The sequence below is a fragment of the Leptinotarsa decemlineata genome, unplaced genomic scaffold, assembly GCF_025532065.1.
Source record: "Leptinotarsa decemlineata unplaced genomic scaffold, Ldec_3_MD MMD2_tig00001019_RagTag_RagTag, whole genome shotgun sequence".
In the NCBI taxonomy this organism is placed as follows: domain Eukaryota; kingdom Metazoa; phylum Arthropoda; class Insecta; order Coleoptera; family Chrysomelidae; genus Leptinotarsa; species Leptinotarsa decemlineata.
Genome location: NW_027412557.1, coordinates 8,010,376 through 8,033,720, shown reverse-complemented (window position 1 = coordinate 8,033,720; position 23,345 = coordinate 8,010,376). Strand labels below are relative to the sequence as shown.

The window sequence follows — 23,345 nt, the reverse complement described above, 5'->3', positions numbered from 1 at the left end:
TGTAACATACTAACTTAGGTAACACGTCAGATGTACTAAACAAAGACAGACACCAATCAACCTAATATGAGAGACTCTTCACTAAACTCCACTTCAACTTCAATTCAATATTTTTGTCTGTTGGCATTTAGAATAGATCAAAATCATATCTATCATTTGGTTATGAACCAAATCACTTGCATTTGATTGATTCAACATAGAATAGTTTGTTATGAACTTGACATATTTCATTCGGTATATCTTTTGATTGATTTATTTATTTATTTGTATTTATTACCCATACAGTCCATTAAAGACTAATTACATGGATAAACTGTTGGCGAATACACTACAATGATAGCTATTGAATATAGATCTAGATTACTAAACTATTACTTACTGATACCAGACTTGTAGGGAGTCGTCCATATCTACACTGAGTGGATTCGTCAAATATATGTTTATTTTGACAGAGTTGAATTCAATATTTGTTCTAAAATTGTTTTACGAAAAACTGATAGAGGTAAGGTACAATCTAAATCCATAAGTAGATTGAAATTGTGATATTTCTTTCCATATTTTTTTTAGTTCATTCTACGATGACCGGTACATGCTTTCAGAATATGAATGTCGAAATCAGATCCGTATTTGAATCTTCCATTGGTCGATCTATGATGATGGTCACCATGGACAGAAACTTTTCAAAATGAAACAAATGTAATAGGTACATGGCCAGATGCAGGATACAAATGGTTACAAAATTTCACAAAAAATTACGGATCGTCACTTGAAAAAAGTTGAAGGTGGTCATAATTGAACAAAACGCTTTTTCAAAAATTTTATGAACACAAATGGAAAAACAAATATGAAATTCATAATTTCCCTTTTTCATCTTTTTATATTTTGGGATAAAGACCCTAAAGCAAAAAAATCGACAATTTATATTTTCTCTTATATTCTGAAAATACCTTATACTTCATGTCATTTCATCACACTATCTAATTGCACTTTGTAATTCAACTAATAATAATCTTTATTTCAAATAGTGTTTTACACAAATCGGCGAAAAACAAAAAAATGAAACAGTGTCAATTTTCATAATTCTTAAATCTAATATCTGATAAGAATAATTTAGAAAGTCTTCTACATTATATGGTTCTACTTCAATGAGGAAGGATTTAACATTTGTTTTAAATTTGTTGATGTTGTTCAAGGTTTTAATGTTCTCTGATAGTCTATTAAAAAGTCGTATAGAGGCATAAGATGGATGTTTTTCAGTTGCTACTAATCTATGTATTGGATAAGATATGTTACTACAATTACGTGTTGATAATTATGAAGGTCCACACACTTTGTAAAATTATTTTTATGTTTATACAGATATAGTACACATTCATATGTATATAAATTGCATACACAGTAATTGTTTTTTTTTTGAAAATTCCTCTACAGGTTTCTTGATATTTCATTTTAAATAAACATCTTATTGTTCTTTTCTGAATGGTAAATAAATGAGTCATGTGACTGTTCGATCCCCAAAACATAATCCCAAATCTTAGTGATGCTTCAAAATTTACAATATAGATAATTTTTAATGAGTAATCATTCAGATATTTACTTACTACTCTTAAACTGCAAGATAAGTTATTTAATTTTTTTGCTAAGTTTTCTATATGGATATTCCACTGCAAATGCCCATCTAAAAATACTGCCAAAAATTTTGAATTCTTTTCTAATTTCATTTCGCTACCAGACAATTGTACACTACTTGGTGTATCTATTTTTTGTTGTTGGACATTCAATATAAGTTTATTTTGGGCGAACCAATTACTTACTTCACTTAAGAAATAATTTGCCTGTTGAGTTAAATCAAATGAGTTAGAACTAGTAACTAATAAGTTTGTGTCATCTGCATATTTAGTAATACTGCAAGATATATTTACAGGATGCTGCAATATTTTCGAGATGTCATTCATAAAGAGTACAAATAAAATTGGACCTGTTATACTGCCTTGAGGAACCCCAGTGTTATTTGTTTTTACGTTAGATTTAACTATCTTTCCATCAATTGATATTTTTACTATTTGTTGCCTATTTGTTAGGTATGATGTGAACCAATCTGATGCAGTTCCACGAATTCCATACCTTTCGAGTTTTTCAAGTAGATATTTATGATTGAGACAATCATAGGCTTTAGATAAATTCAAGAAAATGCCTAACAATAAATGGTTATTTTCAAATGACTACTATTTTTTTCCGTAAATTGCATAATGGCTGTCTCTACTGATTTTTCCTTGATGTATCCATGCTGAATATTATTAATTATTTTACACTTATTTAGGAAGTTCATCAATCGGTCGCACATCGCCATTTCAAACAATTTTGAAAAGGCTGATAATACACTAATTGGTCTAAAATTTTCTAACAACTCACAATCACCTTTTTTCTGTACAGGAAAAATTAGTGCGATTTTCAGTTTTTCTGGAAATATCCCAAATTAAAATGAATTGTTCATTATAAAGCATATTATACTACTGACTGTTTACAGAGAGTATTTAACAATACTTGCTGGAATATCGTCAACACCACAAGTGTGCTTATTTTTCAGTCTGTGTCCTACGCTAATAATTTCATTTATAGTGATTGGGATAACAAACATTGATTGAGTGTTGTTTGAAATATCACACCAAAATTTTTGAGAGTTCAAGTTGTTAAGTAATTGTGGAATAATTTGTACTAAAAAATCATTATAGTTATTTGCAATTTTCTCAGGATCCCCTTGTAAATGTGTATTGTTTCTTTTGTTTTTTCCAGTTACTTCATTATGAATATCCCACATTGTTTTCATTTTGTTATCAGATGCTATAATTTTCTGCTGAAAGTGTTCTTTACGTTTTCTTATTATAAGGTCATTATGCTGTGTTTTCATTTCTTTATAAATATGTTTCAATTTAGGATTATGATTTGAGATCATTAGGCATGTATTTAATTTTGTTCTGCTTTCCTCAATCTCCGGATCTTTTAAAATCTGCTTTGCCTTGTTACAAACATGTCTCAAAGGAAAATTTAACTTAAAGGTGGTTTCAAAGATGTTTTGAAATATATTCCATTGTTCATTTATATCAGCATTGTGTATTTCATATACCTTTGACCAGTCTTGTTGTTCCAGATTTTTGATAAAATTATTTTTGTTTTCCTTCCCACTTTTGAGGGTTCTCGAGATCATTATAGTATTCCTCTTGAAGAGCCAGCATGTATATGATCATTATGTGTTTGAATTCCAAATTCACATAAAGTCAAGATGAAATTTTTCATTCAGGAATTTGGTAGGAACTCAAATTGATAAATATTGTTTTATGGACATAATATAAAATGAAATCATTTGAAGTTTGTTTGAAGGTGATTGACAATGTTTCATGATGAATTTCACTATTTTATTGCATATTGTATTTTAGTTACTATGTATAAACAATAAAGAGATAAAAAATATTAACTATCAACAAAACAACAAAATTATCATCAATAAATACAATACAGATTGTGTCGTGAAAAATATGAACAATTATATCACATAAAAATGAACAATATTTTTATAACTACTTTTCACAAGTTATATATATATAATTTATCAACAAGACGTTTCTAAAAAACGGCCAAAATTGACTAATCTTGCTAACATATTGCCAATACTGTAAACTCATTTATAACTAGGCCATACCGGGATCTTCTAAAGCACCATCTTCCTCCAATTTTGTTATGAATTTGATAACCTTTAGTCGTTCATCTGTCTGTCGGGTCATATCAATAAGCGCTAATAATTTCTTGATTCCAATAAAAATTCTGTAAAAAACCAACACTTAAGTATTTCATATTGAAACATTTCGTAGTGAGAAGTGATTATGACAACATCTCATCTGAAGACGAGATCCAAGATGCATACAAACTCTAATAAGTTTCTTGGAGTTTTATGTGTAACATGAAGAATTTTGAACAATTTTGTGAGGCCAAAGGGTATTATTTAAGATTTTATGCACATAAAAAATGTTGTTAAATAATAAAAAACATTCAAAGTAACATAAAAATGACAATTGAAATGAATCAAATAAGACCATAGTAAAGTCTTCATAAAAAAATTATGGTAAATTTTTCTAAATAAAGATAATTGAATTCCTTTCAGTAGCAATCCAAATCAGCATTAAAAATTGAATTTCAATTCTGAATTTATTATATTTATTCATCATTTCCTTAGATGATTTTTTTTTCCATTACCTGGAATAAGCCCATGTGACTTATTGTGTTTCCCCCCATTTTTTTCATGATACCCATTTCAACAATGTTGTTCCTCTTACTAATTTATACAGGCCACTTGCTGAATTATGTCATATTCTTCTGGACATAATTAGGGTTTTCCATAAATCGTTCGCCTTCTGCCTCACATTCGTAAACAATATGACAAGCTGTCTGTCTTGTTTAGTTATCAATGGGGTTTAGACATTAATAACTAGTATCAACGTATAACTATTAGTTTATTTCAAGACTCTCAACCCGTTGCACCGACTGTTGAGCCCAGAAAGAGAGCCCGGCGCCCACGTCCCTATTCCGACAGCCACCTTTCGCCGTGTCTCTGAACCCACCAAAGGTATCACATCGTGAATGATAGAACATGTCTCACTGTTGCACTGCCTACAGCTAAAGTCTCCGTTGAACGAGTTCAGGTTTTCTCTCAATTGACAGTTTCCAGTAAGTAGCCCTGTAATTGTTTTGAGTCAACTCTTGCTTTGTTGAAGCAGTTCTTCAGTTTTCTTCTTGGAGGTCCCTTTAAGATTTTTTTCTATGTGTTTCCAGGGATATTTTCCCAATACTATTCATATTTCTTATAGGCCCATTTCCTAATCTGATTCCATAACAATGATTTTGATGCCCCCACTGGTTCAGGGCCTTTATGTGGAGTCCATAATCCTTGTCTAGTCTAGATTAGGTTAGGTCCAAAGTGAATAGGTCTATTTGACCCTCCACCGCAACCCGCAAGGGTTTATTATGAGAGAGAGAGAGAGAGAATATGCTTTATTGTATACATGATAAATCATGGTTACAAAGCTTAAAAATAGTACAAAATAATACATATAAAATATTAAAATCAGTACAAGGTGTGTGTACACACACACCAACAGACACACACATGCATAGTACATACATTAGAAACACAATAAAGTTCTAAGCCTGAGTCAATTTTTAATAGAGAGAAAATATATATATATATATATATATATATATATATATATATATATATATATATATATATACACACATATATATATATATATATATGTATATCAATCTGGATAACAATGTGTGAAATTATGAATCATATACTTAAACCACAATATCGCTTTACGAATATTTAAAAATGAATTATTACTAAGAATTATGGAGTATGAATAGTACAACTATGATAGCGTGTCACTGAAATATTCCTCAAGGTGGTAATACGGTCTAACAACCAAAATATTTTTTACAGCTTTTCGGAACTGCTTAAGAGGTATAATGTCTTTAATTTCATCAGGTAAATGATTGAATATTTTGCATCCATTGTAAATGAATGAATCTTTAAATAAAATGGAAGTCGGTCTCGGAAGTTTAATATTATTGTCTTGTCTAGTAGTGTAATGAACTTGGGGTGACCCAAATCTGTCAATATGTTTCTTTATTATTGTAACAGTTTCAAAAATGTTTAAAGCCATTACTGTTAGAATTCCGAATTGTTTGAATAAAGGTTTGCAAGAGTGGCGATAATTAGCTTTGGATATATATCGTATGGCTGACACCTATTCACACTTGACCAAATAAACCCAGCTTATTAACGAAGCCGATTAGTTTGTATGGTGAGTGGTCCTTCAGGTCTTCCGACAGTCCGAGTCTCTGCATATGATGATTCGTAGACGACAGTGACCTGTAAGAAGGCCTGTTAGACATAGTAGTTAATCCCTACTGTAGTCCTACAACTGTTTGGGTATCAAGCTTCGAAAGGTGAATAAAAGCCTTGGAGTGAGCCAATCCTAGAAGATTCTGCCAGAAGTCCATAAATCTTCTTGCCATCCAGGTGTTCAATCTTTGTTTGACAAAGCCTGAAGCGATGCCAATGATAGGTTCTGGTCCGATGAAGCTGCCTGTAGCACCCTCCTTTGCATGGGATTCAGCAGCCTCATTGCCTTTCAGGCTAGTATGGCCAGGAATCCAGACTAGAGACAATATGTTGAGTCTTCCTATTGAGGAGAGTCGTTTTTGGCAATTTGCTACCAATTTAGACGTTGCTCGGTTGGAGCCAAGAGCTTCCAACGTCTAGTTTACTCATCAGCTTTTTCATTGCCTGTGATTCCTGAATGTCCTGGTACCCAGTAAAGAGTCAATCTATTCCCGTTCGCCGTTTTTTTCAGATAATTAATCAAAGGTATTTCTGATATTTCAGGATATTGACACTCAGCCGTGACTTGGGCAATCAGGTTTCTCTTTTCGATAGTTTTTATTCTTGGTTGATCATTAAATTTCAGACAGAAGCTCTCCAAAAAATATATTTTTTGTTGAAATGATATAATCTAAGATATAGTATGTTATTTCTGAGATTTCCTTTCACATCTTCAAGTTTATTTTTACAAGATTCGTTTTTAGTGAGTTTTATCAATTTATTTATGTTACTTTAAGACATTGAAGTATCTTTCAAATCTTAGAAATTTGATATTAGGTACTTTAAGTTGTGTCTATAATATATTGTAACGAATTAAAGAATTAACTGTCTTAATCAAATTTATTTTTTAACAATATTTCACTAACACAACTAATTTATATACAACACTTCGTAACTAACGCTTAATTTATCTTCACAATTAGATTCCTTTCCTTAAACGCACGATTCACTTTCAAAGTACAGACTACTCCTCGGGACGGAGAGCGACCTTTTTATATTGTCAACGAACGTTCCGGATTTCTCTGCGGATTTCGGGACCCATCCACACCTTTCCCGCCATTTCGCGATCAGACATGCGTTTGCTGACTGGGACATCGGTCAGTGCCGGCTTCAGATTCATTACAATATGAATTATTAGTTACTACTGTAAGTGCATTAATATAAGAAAATAATACATTTATATAAAAACAATATGTACAAATTGCATTTAAAGAAAAATATACAAAAAGCTAATCAAAAATTAATAAAATTTGCATGTGTCATCATTGTCAGTTAGTAACTTTGAATAAATAACCAGTATAATTCATTTGGAAAATCGAAGAGAGGATAGTTGCCAAAACATTAAAGTATAACTCTCTTGATACTGATATTATTGATTCAGGTATGAATAACGAAAAAACTGAAGTAGTTATATATAAATAACTTTTTTAGAATACTCCAAAAGAATCTCAAATTACTGTTTTCAACATCAACATGAAAAAATAACAAACATACCTCTTGCCGTGAACCTGATGAGTAATTTGCTTCAACTCCTGATTTGAAAAAACATCAGATGCATCTAGGACATTTAGTAGATGTTCAGCTTTTGATAAATTGGGAACATGTAAGACAGCTGTGAAAGCTGATAACATTTCCATTTCTTCCAGAACTTGTCTGAAAAATTAAAATTTGAACTAAAAATATTTGATAATGAAACTCTAGTCATTTAAAGTAGATAATTCTTCTGAAATTATCATGTATGCATAATTAATAATTCTGAAATTACGATGTTGTTGACAAATTTGCCAAGTAATATAATACCTTCTGCTGGTAGTACATAAAATCAACAGTTTTTTTCCAGGAGGCGGTTGCTTCTTCAATAACACCAGTAGAGCTTGTAAAGTTAAATTGGAATACCTAGGACCAATAGGACCATAATCCAATAATCTTTCTATATTATCAACTAAAATGCAACTTAATGTGGAACGATAAGCATCATCGAACACCTAAAAAATAATGATTTAATGATAAATATAAACAAATTCATAATCAATAATCTTACTTTTCGAATAGTTAAACACTTAGCAGTTTCTGTGTAACCCACCATCTCTTCAGGAGAACATACTTTGACAAATGGGAAATCAGAATTTTTCGCAAGTTGAGCAGCCAAAGCGGTTTTACCCGAATTTGGAGGTCCTTCAATAAGTACCGATACTAAACCTGAAAAATCAAAAAGAAGGTAAGGAATATGACGTCATCTATGGGATTGACAGAAAACTGAATGCATAAATATCAAACATAAATAAGTCAATCTAAGGCAGTTCGTTGCCAAGTCAAGCCAAACGAGATGTGTCCTTTAGTTTTGATGAAAGTATATTATTGTACACAGTCACAATTAATTAATTCTCTGATTCTTTAAACAGAAATCAGATCAGTTTAATGGCACAGTTGAGTAGATATACATAATATGTTGAGAAAAATAAATATTTCGAATAAGAATTTCAAACATTCACATTTCCCAATGTTCCTACAAAGTAGGATCTGACAAATGTCTGCCAAAAACAACCCAGGTTGATATCACAACTGACAAAGTAATCAAACGACAGGCACCTGTGCAAGTTTACTCAACAAAGAACCTTTACAGGTACAAGACGCCGTATTATTCTTCATAGGTGCAGGGCAGATCTAACCAAAACAGCAATGCTGATTTTATTGATGATCCACCTCTTATAGGAAACCTTTGTCTGAAATTATGTGGGTCATTTCAAGCATAATGAAGTAACCAAGCCCCAAATCAAACCAATCTGTGTCAAAGAGTCATACATACTCCCAGAAAATAAATACTTCAAATAAAAATTCCAAACATTATCCTACACCAAAGTTGCTACTCAGTAGTACCTGACAAATTTTTGCCGAGAAAAACTACTTCCCTGGCTAATACCACGACATATATTGGATTATATCCGAAAAAAATTTGTGCAAGTTTCTCTCAGAGGGAATCATTGCAGGTGCTTCTATAGATACAGCAGACGGACTTTCTGAAGTCAACCCAGTTATCACTTATAGACCGGTTTTAGAGTATAAGTTCTCATCAACGTAGGTCATATCCAGCCAAACAGCCGTGCTCTGGTACTCGACTGGTCTCATCAACACTCCAATACTTTGCAATATCTCAGAACGTAATTAGTCCTTCAATCTTTTAATGAAAAAATGGTGAGGTATATGCAACAGCAGCTGTTCATCTTTAGAGAAAATTGGGTGGGGCAATAATAATAATAATATTTTATTCACCATTCACAATACATAGTGTATATATGGTAAGTCAATCAATAATCAGAATTAATACTAGGTATAAATTTAAAAATGTTGATATTTATACAAGACGTCACTAAAAAGAAAAAAAAAGAAATAAATTTATACATACATATAAACACATACACAATTGAAATATATAAAAACGTATACAGATCTAGTTCATATTTTATTTTTCAGAAATTATCGTCTAAAAATTCTTGGAAACTATAGTAGCATTTCTCTAATAGCAAGTCTAACTTTCTTTTGAAATATGATGTTACTTCCAGTCCGTTTGAGTGATTCTGGTAGTTTATTGTAATATATGATTGCATTGTAATCCGGAGACCTCTCATAGAATGTCGTTCTATGTTTAGGAATTTTCAATAAGTTGCCGTGTCTGGTGTTATATTCATGTTTCTCAGAATTACACGAATAATTATCTATATTCTGTTTGGCAAAGATAATACATCGAAAAATGTACACAGCAGGCACCGTAAGAATGTTATTTTCTTTAAAGATAGATCGACAACTGTCTTGATAATTCAAGTTAAAAATCAGTCTTACTAAACGCTTTTGGGAAACAAACACTCTCAAGAATTCTCTTGCTCGACCCCATGCCAATATATTCATATTAATATGTGCATATGCCATAGCATAGTAAATGCTTAGCAAGCCTGCTATATTCAAGGTTGATTTCATTTGTTTAATAGCGAAATAGGCTTTATTTAGTTTTGAACATACACTTTCAATGTGTCTACCCCAATTTATACTCTCATCTAAATGAGTGCCTAAAAATTTAGTTTCCATAGAGGGTTGGATGTCGTCAATTACAAAAAGTTCGTTGGGTAACAATTTTCGGTGAAAAAATTTGACTATTACCAATTTGGACGTGTTTAGAATTAACTTATTTCTCTGACACCAGGATGAAAATTGATTTACAACCATTTCCAGTTTAACTGCAAGCTGTTCTGCATCCTGATCGGATATTGTTATCGTTGTGTCGTCGGCAAACATGATAACATGAACGTTTTCTAAATATTGTGGAAGATCATTTACATAAAGAAGAAACAGCAGTGGCCCAAGAACTGAACCCTGTGGTACCCCAAGTTTCACAGCCTGACTGTGTGAAATTGAATTATTGCATCTCACTATCATGGTTCTATCTGTCATATATGATTGTATCCACTTTATTATACTGGCTGGAAGTCCTAGAGGCGCCAATTTATCTATCTAATCTATCTAATAATGCCTATTGCAACTCAACAAGAAATACGTCTATCAGATTTCTAGTAGACCCAAAAGTATCAAATTGTAAAATGTGTATTTGTGATAACGTAAAAAGGTTTATACTAGAGACTAAGGAAATCCACCTGGCTTTAAAAACGGTAATAATTAACGATGAAGTAATACCATCAGGGTGATAGGGAGGGCTGTGAGGATGTCAATAGAAGTATTGCAGTATGCGACAAAGATATTGATGTGATAAATTGTGAGGAAGTCAATGTATTTAACGTAAAAAATCCCCATACAACTTTTTTAGAATTAGGAAAGCCGAAACTCGACTTGAGATAATGCATGTTAATATATAATGTCTCAGAAATAAGCTGAACTCACTTAAAGCAATTGTACTGCAACATCATTTTGGCATTGTACTATTAAGTGAGCATTGGCTGAGTAGTGATGAAACACTTTTTTGTAAAATGGAAAATTATATATTAGCTAGTTCCTTTTCGAGATCCATATACATTCACGGAGAGGTATGTATTTTTATTAGAAATGATATTTTGTTCGAAAAAAATGATTCTTTGAATGAATATAACATGGAGAAGCACATTGAAACTTGCTGCATTAAGCTATTAAAACAAAGATGTATTGTCGTATCTATCTATCGCTTTCCATGTGGAGATATAAATATTTTCAAGGATAATATCTCTACCATGCTCCTAATATTATCAGAAAAATTCAGAACTTTCAATCTAGTCATTGGTGGTGACTTCAATATTGATTTCGCTACAGATTCTAAACACAGTGACGATATGATAGAAATATTCTCATCTTTTGGCTTATCCAAACGAATTTTGGGCTCACTAGAGTTTATGGTAATTCAAAATCTTGCATCGACAATATGTTCACAAATTTTGATGTTGAGGCAGCAAAAATTTCTGACTTCCATCTATCTGACCATTATTCTAAATTATAAGTATTAACACAGAACGAGAGATTCTACAAAAATATAAAATAATTTTGAATAAAAATGTTGCAAACAAAACTTTATTCTTCGATAAATTAACAACAGAAAATTGGATTGAACTATCTAAACAACATGATATAAACGAGATGATCCAAGTTCACTATAATACCCTGAACTACTATAATATGGAAGTATCATTTTCTCCAATGAAAATCAGAATGAATTCTAAGCGTGACTCTAGCATTTATTCATATCCAGAAGTAATTGCTGTAAAAAATGAAATTCAGAAACTGAACGATCAATTGAAACTTTTTAATAATTGTCAGAAAATCAAATCAGAATTTAAATAAAAAAAAATATAAATACGAACAATTAATTATGAAAATTAAGAGAGAAAAGGCGATGAAACAACTGAACGAATCGAACAATAAACAAAAAACAATCTGGCAGCTTATAAATAAAAACATAGGTAGCAATAATCACACGAATAACTCTTCTTATCGTACATCAGAGCAGTTCAACGACTTTTTTTATAAATGTAGCTCTGGATATGAATAATGACATGAGCACACCCAATAATTCATTCACAAACTATCTCCACCAAGTTCCATGCAATGTTGATAACTCGATGCATTTCTATCAAACTGATACTGGAGGTGAATGAAGTCATCAAATCCCTAAAAAACTCGGGCTCGCTTGATATTTACAATCACTCAGTGGTTATGTACAAGGAAAATCTATCAGCGCTACTACGACCAATTACATGTATTGTCAACTTGGTTCTGAAATCTGGTGTATTTCCATCAAAACTAAAAATTGCAAAGATAATTTCGGTCTTCAAAAGTGGTGATAAAAATCTTCCTTCAAACTACAGACCAATTGCACTACTTCCAGTAATTGCAAAAATTGTAGAAAAAATAATGGCAATAAGAATGATAAATTATTTAGAGTACACAAATATCTTGACAGATAGACAGTTTGGATTCAGGAAAGGAAGAAGCACGTCGAAAGCAGTGCTCCAATTAGTCGACTTCATAACTGAAGGTTTCGAAAACAAAGAATCGACACTTGGCATATTCCTCGATATGAGCAAGGCGTTCGACAGCGTCTCTACTGAGATACTATGGATTTGTAAGTATAGCACACAATCTGCTAGCATCATATCTAAATGAGAGAAAGCAATGTGTATCATATAATGAAGAACTCAGTAGCTTACAAACGATATTGAATGGTGTTCCACAAGGTAGTGTGCTTGGGCCACTACTTTTCTTGATCTATATTAATGACCTGCCAAATACAATGACAATGTTTACAATGCTATTCGCCGATGACACTTACTTCGCCATTCGGAAAAAAAATATTGAAGAATCATCAGAATTAGAAAAGCGAATTATTCAAGAAGCTACGGACTGGTTTAATGCGAATAGTCTATGTGTGAATAAAAGCAAGATACAGTTATGTTCTCGTTGTCCCATAATCTCTCAGATAATGTGAAATGTCTTGGTATAACCATTGATTCAAAGTTAACTTGGAAACCCCATATTGACAAACTAGCAAAGAATCTATCATGCAAAGTCTATGCAATCAGGCAGATAAAAAATAAAGTCGGTAATGAAGCTGCCCATACCGCTTATCATGCAATGTTTCATAGTTCCTTATTTTATGGATTGATAAACTGGGACACATTTGTTCATATCTCGAGAATATTTAGAATTCAAAAAAGAGCAATCAGAGCTTTAGCTGGAATAGGTCAAATGGAGAGCTGGTTTATTAAGTTCAACATATTAACTCTGCCATCATGTGTAATATACTGCAATTTCATACACATTCAAAAAATATTACAAAAGTTTACTACAAACGGTAACAACAGTACTAAGGTGTATTAACTTGACCAATAAAAAATCGAAACTAATCTAATCTATTACTTGCCTGAAATGAAAACTGAACTAAGAGCGCCAAACAATTGTGCTTTCTACATCTATCAAGCATTAGGTAGATGTAGAAACCATAACATTGTTATATGCAAGGTTAAGTTGATTATGAAGCCAAAAAATGATTTACGATTTATTCGATGTGAATGATGGTGAACGTTTCAGTTACTTATTTTGTAGACAACTTGAAGTTATCGCTAAAAAAGTTGAATCATAATGAAAGAGATCTATTTTTCTGATTTATATAAAAAAGTAATATTGACGATGGTGTCCCGGAGACGAAGCCATTTAATACAGATTGGAAAGTATCAGTGAGAAAGTATTTTATAATTATAATATATCCTTAAATAATTTCAGAAAACAATAGAAATGAAATGTCAAATTTTGGTTTTTTCGAATATCACTGGAACTAATAGGAATTTTCTAAACCATAAAGCCATTAAAATAAGCTCTTAATTGGGTAAAGATTTCCTAATTCAAGCGACTTTGCATGGAAAATAGGTTTCCGATTTCACCATATTGGCCATCCTTCCACAAACAGAATTGGTTTATCTGACAAATCAGTTCTCCTTTTTTCATAATCATCTATACAACAGGCATCAGCAAGTTATTCTTGATGGAGTACATTTCACACCATTGAAATTGAAGTTGGGTATCCTACAGGGATCAATATTTGGTCCTATTCTGTTTATGATATATACCAGTCTCTTCAATATTTCAGTGCACATCTCTACGTCAATGAATCTCGCATCTATTATACTTTTGAACCACTCAGGATATATAACGCTAATAGTCAGATCAATAATGATTTCAGCACATTCACACCCCTTGCTGAAGATATGTCCTTAATGAATAGGACATCCAAATCGAGAAAGTCTCCCAAAAAAAACAAAAATGACTTTCTGTGATAATCTCGTTCTTTCATCTTTCAACTACACAGACTGCAAATATTCAAAACTCCTGCATTTGCCTTATTTATGGGGTGCATAGAAGAAATAGAATCTTATCAAAGTTCTCAGGCACTCGTTGGCTCAAAATTCAAAACGAGATGTTATCTGCAGTTAAATGCTGGTATATTCATGAAACAGGTCATTTTGGATTACATGTACAAATTGAATACAAGGTATAAACGATTATTACCTTGTTAGAGGAAGGGAGTTGAATAAATCTGCTATTATTCAATAGTAACTGAAAATGGATAACTTTACCACAATTTTACATACACTCCATCTTTTACTGATTACGAGTTCAAATTCTGATTGAAATCAAGTTTATAATGAAGATGTATATTCTTTTTCATCTGGTTTTATTTTGTTGAATATTTTTGTTGCTTTAGGATAAGAATCTGCAGGTTTCTAAGGGGTGTACAAAACAATAAACAAATGAAATAATCTAATAACTCAAAGTAAATCGAGAGAGTTCTACTAAATTCTTGAAGAATGGATTTTTATTTTTATTAATGTCAATCAGTATGTACATCCTTTTATATACACTAGCCACACCAAATATCAAGTATAAAAGAACAGAAACAATTCAGAAATTCTATTTTCAATAGAATTTCAATCTTTCAATTGTACAGTGGTATCATGTGGTAACATTGCTATGTTCTAAACCGTAACAGATACGAAGACGATTAAATAGGAATAAAGGTAACTGTCATCGGGAACAATACAATGGTCAAAGATAATTTACGGAGACTCTCGCCCTTCTCGAGTTACACGGGGAAAACAAAAAATGCAAATTTTCGTTATTTTCGAATGGAATTGTTATTTCAGAGAATATCAAAAAATGGAAAAGAAAAATGTTATTGTATTCGAAGTGTACTAAGACGGTGTAATAATAAATATTCGATAAAACGTTTCGTGTCAACATGGCCACAATCAACTTTTTTTAATAAATACAGAACTGTCTTTTTTATTGCAGATATTGATAAAGCGATAAATTCACAACCCAAGGGTATATCCCATTTGATATTTTTATTGCGTTTCATTTGAAATAACCACCACCATCATCAGTGACAACAATCAAACAGAAAAACAATTTATTTTTCATGAACTTTTGGGAAAAATGAAACCAATATGGAAAATCAAAGCTACATGCCAATCTACATTAAATGCAAGAATTGACGACCTCTCTGTTGAATGCACATAAGTTGTCGGTCCAGACAATTTCTGTGTCAATTTTATAGCATAATAGGTGTGATACTAATACATGCATCTCTAATTTTTTGTAATAGCATAATAGGTGTGATACTAATACATGCATCTCTAATTTTTTGTTTGAGATGGTCTATATCTGTACTTGCTGTTGAAAAAACTTTATCCTTTATGTATCCCCAGACAAAAAAATCTAAAGTAGTAAGATCTGGGGATCGAGCTGGCCAGTTAATTGGTCCATTGTTTCCAATCCATTTTCTTGGGAATATTGCATCTAAATGTTCCCTTACTATTGCTGCATTATGAGGAGGGGTGCCGTCCTATAGAAAATATTGTATTTCATGGCGGATATTCAGTGGCAATTTATCTAAGTAGCCACCGAATTCATTGAATGGAAGATAAAAATACATTTCACTATTCAAGTGATCATCGTAAAAAAAAAGGGCCAAGGATGTTTGTTCCCAAAACTCCCAACCAAACATACGTCTTAACCACTTCGCAAATCGTACTCTCCTTCCATAATCCCTTTTATTGAGGTGATGAACTTTGCGTATCCTGTACCTGTAGCATTTATATTTGTTTTTTTTTTCAAAATTGTTCTGGTGGATTTTACATAAATTCCCATTTTGTGGGCAATTTCTCATAAAGAATAATCTTGATTAGCATAATTTTTGTAACTGGCCAGTCCTAAATAAAAAAAAGAAGTTTTCACTGTGTAAATTTTTATGTGGTAATATTTGCTTACCCATAACATTTATTTGATTCCTCACACCTCCAGTAACCACACATTTTCATGTTTTCTTTCTGTCAAATGCACCATAGAACCTCAAATTTCTTTTTAATCGTCTAAACATTTGTATGTTCGGAATACGACGATTCGGTTATAATTCAATGTACATATTCCTTGCCAAAAGGGGATTTCTTTTTGATTTTGCATAACTAATTAGCATATCAGTCCTTTTATCATTTGAATAGATTTTTGATATGTTCATAAACGTCGTGACAGTTCTCAACAGACATCAACAACGCATTCATTTTTCCTGCCACAGAAACCAAGCAAAGCCTACGTGTTTAGGATGGATAATGAATTGAGATGCTATTTGATCATACCAAATTATACAACAATCGAATTTTGACCAAAAACTGTTATTTTCGTTACTTCCAGGATTGAGAATTATAAAAATATTACGAATTATAATTGATTAGGGAGAAATAAGCCTTGAAAGGATTACAGCAACACAAAAATTTCCAAAACGACAAAGTACGAATTTTCATTGTGTTAGGGTACCTATCTGTTGAATTCATTGGGTTGTCTGAATTATATTTTGGAGAAATCAAAACAATTTACAAAAGAAGTAACGACAGGACCATAATTTAAAATTGTTGTCACTGATGATGGTAGTTATTTCAAATGAAATGCTATAAAAATGTCAAATGTGATTGATATACCCTTGGATTGTGAATTTATCGCTTATTTATCTGTAATAAAAAAGACAGGTCTGTATTAAAAAAAGGTGATGGTGGCCATGTTGATACAAAACGTTTTATTGAATATTCATTATTACATCTTTATTGTACACTTCGAATACAATAATATTTTTCTATTCCATTTTTTTATAGTTTCGGAAATAACAATTCCATTCGAAAAAAACGAAAAACAGCATTTTTTGTTTTTCCTGTTTAACTCGAGAAGGGCGAGAGTTCCTGTAAACTTTCTTCGACCATTGTATTGTTCCCGATGACAGTTACCTTTATTCCTATTTAATCATCTTTGTATCTGTTATGGTTTAGAACATAGCAATGTTACCACATGATGAAAGAAAGGACCTGTATTTCTCATATAACATTTTATTTTAAATCCAATTTAGCGTATAAGTATTTTTGTCTTTTGGGTGATTTTTTTTTATTAATTTTTGTAATTTTATAAAGTTAACTTTTTTTTTTCTTTCGATGGGTGTACAATATTCTTGTAGTTCTAGTGACTTTGCCCACAAAATGTTACCATTTTAGACAAAAAAGCTTATCTATCTATATTATCAGTATTAACTTTCATATGCTTTATGACTGGTCTGATAAAACTCTGTATATTTATTCAAGGCACTTGTGCGATTTTCAAATATGAACAAATTTATATGTTATTACAGTGTTTTGCCATTCGTAAAACCATTCAACTATTCCAGTTGATAGTACAGTGTATGACAAACAATGTTTAATCCTTTGAGAATTCAGTTTGGATCACATAATTTATGAGTTATGCAATACAGAAAAAAACTGTTCAAGTACCTGAAGTATCAGTAGCTCGTGCTTGTTGAATGAAAAGCATGCCATCTTCCATAATACTTGTAACAGGTGGACCCCAGTTTATAATACCTCGAGCCAAGAATTGATTTATAACTTCCAGAGCTGTACCAAATGCCTAAAAATATTAATTTTGAACCACTTGCAAATAAAGATTAACATAAACTCACAGGTTTAATATCATTTTCTAAAGCATGAAGAAAGTCTGCACGGCATACTAGTAACTTTTCTATTGCTTCAGGATCTACTTCAACTTTAGATGAAGCTTTAATTAACCTATTCATTGCTGTTGATTGAGCTGCTCTAACTAATCCCTCTAATTCTGCACCAGAGAAATTTTTCGTTAACGTCGCCAGTTCCTAAAATGTAAGGAAGTTTGAATTACTATACAAAAATAAAAAGAAAAATACAGTTGGTTGGATGCGTCATCAATAAAATATATGATAAAACATACTTTTATACAGGATCCTTTTTTACGAGCGAAAAAGGAATTCAAAACAGTTAACATAGAGAACAAAATTTTAAATGAATAACAGACATTTTTGTGGCACAATACAAAAAAGACTTACACTCAAATCAACATCAGAACTCAATTTTTTATACTGTTTCATCCTAGTGGTGTGAATGTTTAGAATTTGCACTCTACCCTCTTCATTAGGTAAACTGATCTCAACTTGAACTTCTAATCTGCCTGGTCTGAGTAGAGCTTCGTCAATCATATCTCTCCTGTTTGTCATACCTTAAATCGTGATACTAATGTTACTTTCTTACTGAATCATGAATTTTACAATTTCTTTCTAGAAAGTTCTCAATACTAAAGGGAATATTGAGCATTCAGATTTAGAGAAACAAAAATAATATATCACATATATTAAAAAATGTACTCACCAATCACCAAAATATTATTGAGCTGTTCCACTCCATCAATTTTTGAAAGGAGTTGATTAACAACAGTATCATGTACACCAGTATTTCCTGCTACTGATCCTCTTTGCTTACAAATGGCGTCAATTTCATCAAAGATTATTATGTGGAGACCACTGTTTGGTCCTGCCTAAAGAATATGTCTAGAGTTATTTAAAACAATGAAGCCATTCATGGTTAAAATGAATCAGCTAATAAATTATCCAAATCTTTTGACATAAATTTAAAGTTATTTTTTGATATTATTTAATGAGGTTTTGAAAAATTCAAATTCAAGAAGAGCAATGATTTGATGAATATTACTAGATATATAGACATGAAAATAATAATAATTTTATTAAAATAACGATAAAAATGAAATAAAAACAACAATAAAAATTAATTGGCGCTCCGGGGCGACTTCATTGATTCCAGTGGCGCATTTGCTTTTTCAGCTGCAGGAAAACCCGGAAAAACCTGCAGCACCACAACATCTGAAGATCTTGATCTAACAATGTCCTCTCTCTTATAAAACAAAATGTAGGGTGTCTCCAGAGGCTCCAATAAATTCAATGCATCGCCAGAACACTTAGTGACACGACTATCGTCAAACTTAAACCAGTCCGTTTCTTCTTTGACCAAGGCGTAATAATGACCAAATTCAACGCCAGAACCACAGTGAACAATGACTGCATGAATATTATAACAGTGGTCTGCTAGGTTGAAATGTTCATCTATTTCGAACCTTCCAATAATAATGAAAGTTATTTATTGGCATTTACCAAACGGCTATTGACTGAAATCCTACAGCCAAAGTACAATTTACAAATGATCATAATTTGACATTCAACTTTGGGTTGAAATAATAGTTTTCATGAAATATATACAAAAAAACATGTATTCAAATTTGTTTTTAGTTTTGAGGATAATCTTGTTAGGCCTCTAGACACAATGGACGCATAAAGTCCAAATTGCTTGGATTCATGAAGAATCCGGTTTGAGAGGATTTTGAGGGTTCTCATTTTTGAAATATTCATTAGTGTGGATGTTCCGCAACCTGTAGGTCGTTCAATGCTGGTTTAAGGCAATCCGAAATAGATAATGTAGGCATATTCTAATAATGGGCGGCATATCTCTCTGATCTATTTTCTCATTTTCTTCAGCAACTACCAGCACATTGACAAATTTACCGATCGCCTATGGTCATCCTTACCATTCTCTAACATCATTGAATATATATCATTTGTGAATAGTGATATTTCAGTGTAAGCATATACAATTTTCTCATTACAATAATTTTAGTTACCAACGAGATTTAGAGTTTTAATAAAATTTCTACTAGATCTGGCAATGATCTTTTCTCAAAGAACGCATTGTCCCCATTCATTGTGACTGAATTTGTTGGTGTTAGTGATTTCATAATATGTTTGTTTCCAATGAAATTTATTGGGCATCTAGCAGGTTTTGACATGTTATATTCCATTCTTCAAAAATTAATCTTCCATTGTATTATTGTTCAATTTCTCTTTTTCTCTTTGTTTCCTTTTTTTTGCTTTTCTTGGTTTCATTTCTCCTTTTTTTATTTATCTTCATTTTTATAGCATTTCAGTTGACTTTTTTTGTGTTGAACTGAACAGCTATTGACCTCTCTATACTTAAAGAAGTATTATTATTACTACACCATTGAGTTATTGGCTATATTGAACCAACATAATTTCAAAGTCATCAAAATTATACCTACTCGTTTCTCTTCTTCTTCGGCATCGGCAAACAACCTCCTGACATTTGCTTCTGATTCGCCAACATACTTATCCAATATCTGAGGACCATTCACGATTTTAGGTTCACGAGCATTCAACATATTACCGATCTGTCGTGCCATCAAAGTTTTACCTGTACCAGGTGGGCCATACAATAAAATACCTTTCACATGCTTGCATCCCAATTGTTCGACAATTTCTGGAGGGAACACTCTTGAAGCAAATGCTCGTCTGAATATTGCATTAAACTCATTGCTCAGTCCACCTATACCCATTTTTTGGAAATCCCAGTCTGGGTTAATTATAGATTGACGTATGATTTTTCTGAAATAAGTACGGGTTAATTAGTATACAATCTTCAACTTGAAAGTGACAGAAGTTTTGTTCTACGAATAGCAAAAGCACTTAAACTGCTGAATTTGATATTACTACCCTTTGGATTTTCCTGTTAGATTCAAGGAAGAGTTTTCAGCTTTTTCAAATTGTACTACAGTATCAGGTATCAACTGGCCAAGTTTTGCTTTTCTTGGTTTCATTTCTCCCCCTGCTTTCATAGAAGAAATATTCACCACTGAAACGAAAAATTTTCAATATCTCAGGATTGGGTTATATTCAACTAAAGTTCTTCACTCACCTTCAATATCCTTTATCAACAGGAGTAAAACCTTCTTATCTTTGAATGCAAATGCCAGCTGCTGTCCAACTGTAAACATCTGATTGGGGAAACAATATAAGAATTCTTTTGCCATTTCATCAGAGTCATATGGTTCCTGTGACGTTCTGAAAAATATAAAGATTTGAAATTAACTAATTTTAGACATTTTTAATAATTATCATTAAAATTATAAATTACAGAATAATTGATATGGTAAAAAATAAATCAAAATCACTTAGGTTCAGTGTAGATGTGTAACATAATGGTAAAGTTGAAAAATTCTACAAGTAGTTGAAAATATAAAAGTAACAATATTGTTAGGTACAGCTTGTCAAAACTAGGAAGAGACTTGAGAATTCTATCTCTCTCACTCACACAGCCTCCTAATGAACGCGCATCTTAGGGGAGATCCTAAGCCGAGACTTTGAAATCGCTTCCCAGATTTGTCAAGCTGTATATACATATACAAACTCCGCTTTTTCATTGTATAACTTGAATGGCCAATGAAAACAGTATTATATATTATAAGTACTGATTAGAATGAGCTTCACTGTAGTAAGAATTTTTCTTATAATCAATTAAACTAACATAATGGTGAAGTTGAAAAATTCTACAGGAAGTTGAAAATATAAAAATAACAATCCTGTTAGGTATATATGAGAACCTATACAAACCCTGCTTTGTCATTGTATATCTTGAATGGTCAATGAAAACATTATTATTAAAGTATTAATAAGAATGAACTTTACTGTCCTAAGAAATTTTCTTATAATCAATTAAACTGACATAATAGTGAAGTTGAAGCATTCTACAGGTAGTTGAAAATATAAAAATAACAATCTTGTTATATTTATATAAAATTGAGAAAGGTTAATGCAGTCGAACTGCTGGAAAATAATTCCATGAAAATCAAAAGATAAATAAATGAGTACCATTCTGATCATTCCTATATTGGTTTCAATCTAAGAGCCACCGGTAGACAGCTGTTTCAGCCGATTGGGCATCGTCAAACTGTTTGAGTAGAGCCTAGATGATGACAGCACAACCAGCTGTCAAAAGCACTCGCATATAAATAATAATAGGTTATAAATCTTCAAATCCTTTTTGTGACTTACATTATTATATAATATATATATTAGTATTGATATATATAATATATACATTTTTTCTAAATTATAAAAAACAGTTTTCATTGACAATTCTATAAAAAAGATTCATATCAGTGAAGAAATCTCAAATCTACCAGCAGCAATATGAACAAAAAGCATTAGAAAAAAAACAGAGAAATAGTGAACGCTACATATTGATGCTTTTTAAATTTTTTAATAAGTTTTGAATAACTGGTTCTCAGTTCTTTGGCAATCTTTATAAAGGTGTAATATCTGGACCATATTGAGAGTATACTTTAAAATACATACTCATACAGAATCTATAGTTACTTACGTTTTTTTTTGCATGTAATCAGCCTCGATAACAATGGAAGATATATATTCATCAGGTTGATATGGTTCAACATTGATTTCTTGATTGAGGGATAAGACAGCCCACTTTCTCTGGGGTAAACTAAACCCCACATGGTACCTTGAAACACCGGAATGGCTTTTGACAGAGAATACAAAATCTTGACCTCCACCTGTATGTACTCTTATATGCCTAAAAGTTGAGGATTATATACTGTCATATGACTAATAAAAGGATATCAACCAACTTTGCACTGGGAAAATCATTGTCATTGATAACAGCACAGTTCGTTAAAGACAGTTCATCTGTTGGACACTTTGCTACTTTGAAGACAGACTAAAAAATAAACAAGCTCAATCAATTGAATAGTCAGGGCACGGTATATAAATTGACCAAGTGAACACAATCATGCAAAAAATTAAACCTGTTTACCATAATGAAAAATGCAATATATCTTTGTACGTTTGTTACTGCAATGCAGATCAGAATTCTTATGGAAAATCAATATCACTGTGGTGTAGCCAAATCTGAGGGACTGTGAAACGTCATAAATTTTCATTAAAGTAAAATATCACGATATTTAGAGAAATGATTTTTTTCGTGTTGTGATGTTTAGCAACGTTTTTTGAAAGAGTGCATCATAACATTTTCTACAATTTTTAGAAAATTCTGAAATTCAAAATACTGTTTTCATTTTAGTTCATATTTTTTCATCCTACACTTTCACTTCAAATTGGTAGCACTGCTAACGCTAGCTACTGGCTACAGTACATACG

At 31.8% G+C, this 23,345-nt stretch overlaps 1 protein-coding gene across 1 annotated transcript; it reads right to left on the bottom strand.

Annotated features, from left to right (window-relative positions):
- Nucleotides 1-3,409: 3,409 nt before the first annotated feature.
- LOC111501965 (vesicle-fusing ATPase 1) lies at nt 3,410-23,337 on the bottom strand. The gene is made up of 14 exons (XM_074175417.1): nt 23,002-23,337; nt 22,817-22,905; nt 22,552-22,761; nt 21,088-21,233; nt 20,886-21,024; nt 20,435-20,777; nt 18,679-18,844; nt 18,360-18,529; nt 17,961-18,149; nt 17,776-17,908; nt 7,983-8,140; nt 7,742-7,926; nt 7,436-7,594; nt 3,410-3,819 (listed from the first exon to the last, which is right to left on the bottom strand). The coding sequence occupies exons 1-14, from the start codon at nt 23,002-23,004 to the stop codon at nt 3,687-3,689; spliced, it is 2,223 nt and encodes a 740-aa protein (XP_074031518.1). The 5' UTR covers nt 23,005-23,337; the 3' UTR covers nt 3,410-3,686.
- Between the last annotated feature and the right edge of the window lie 8 nt (nt 23,338-23,345).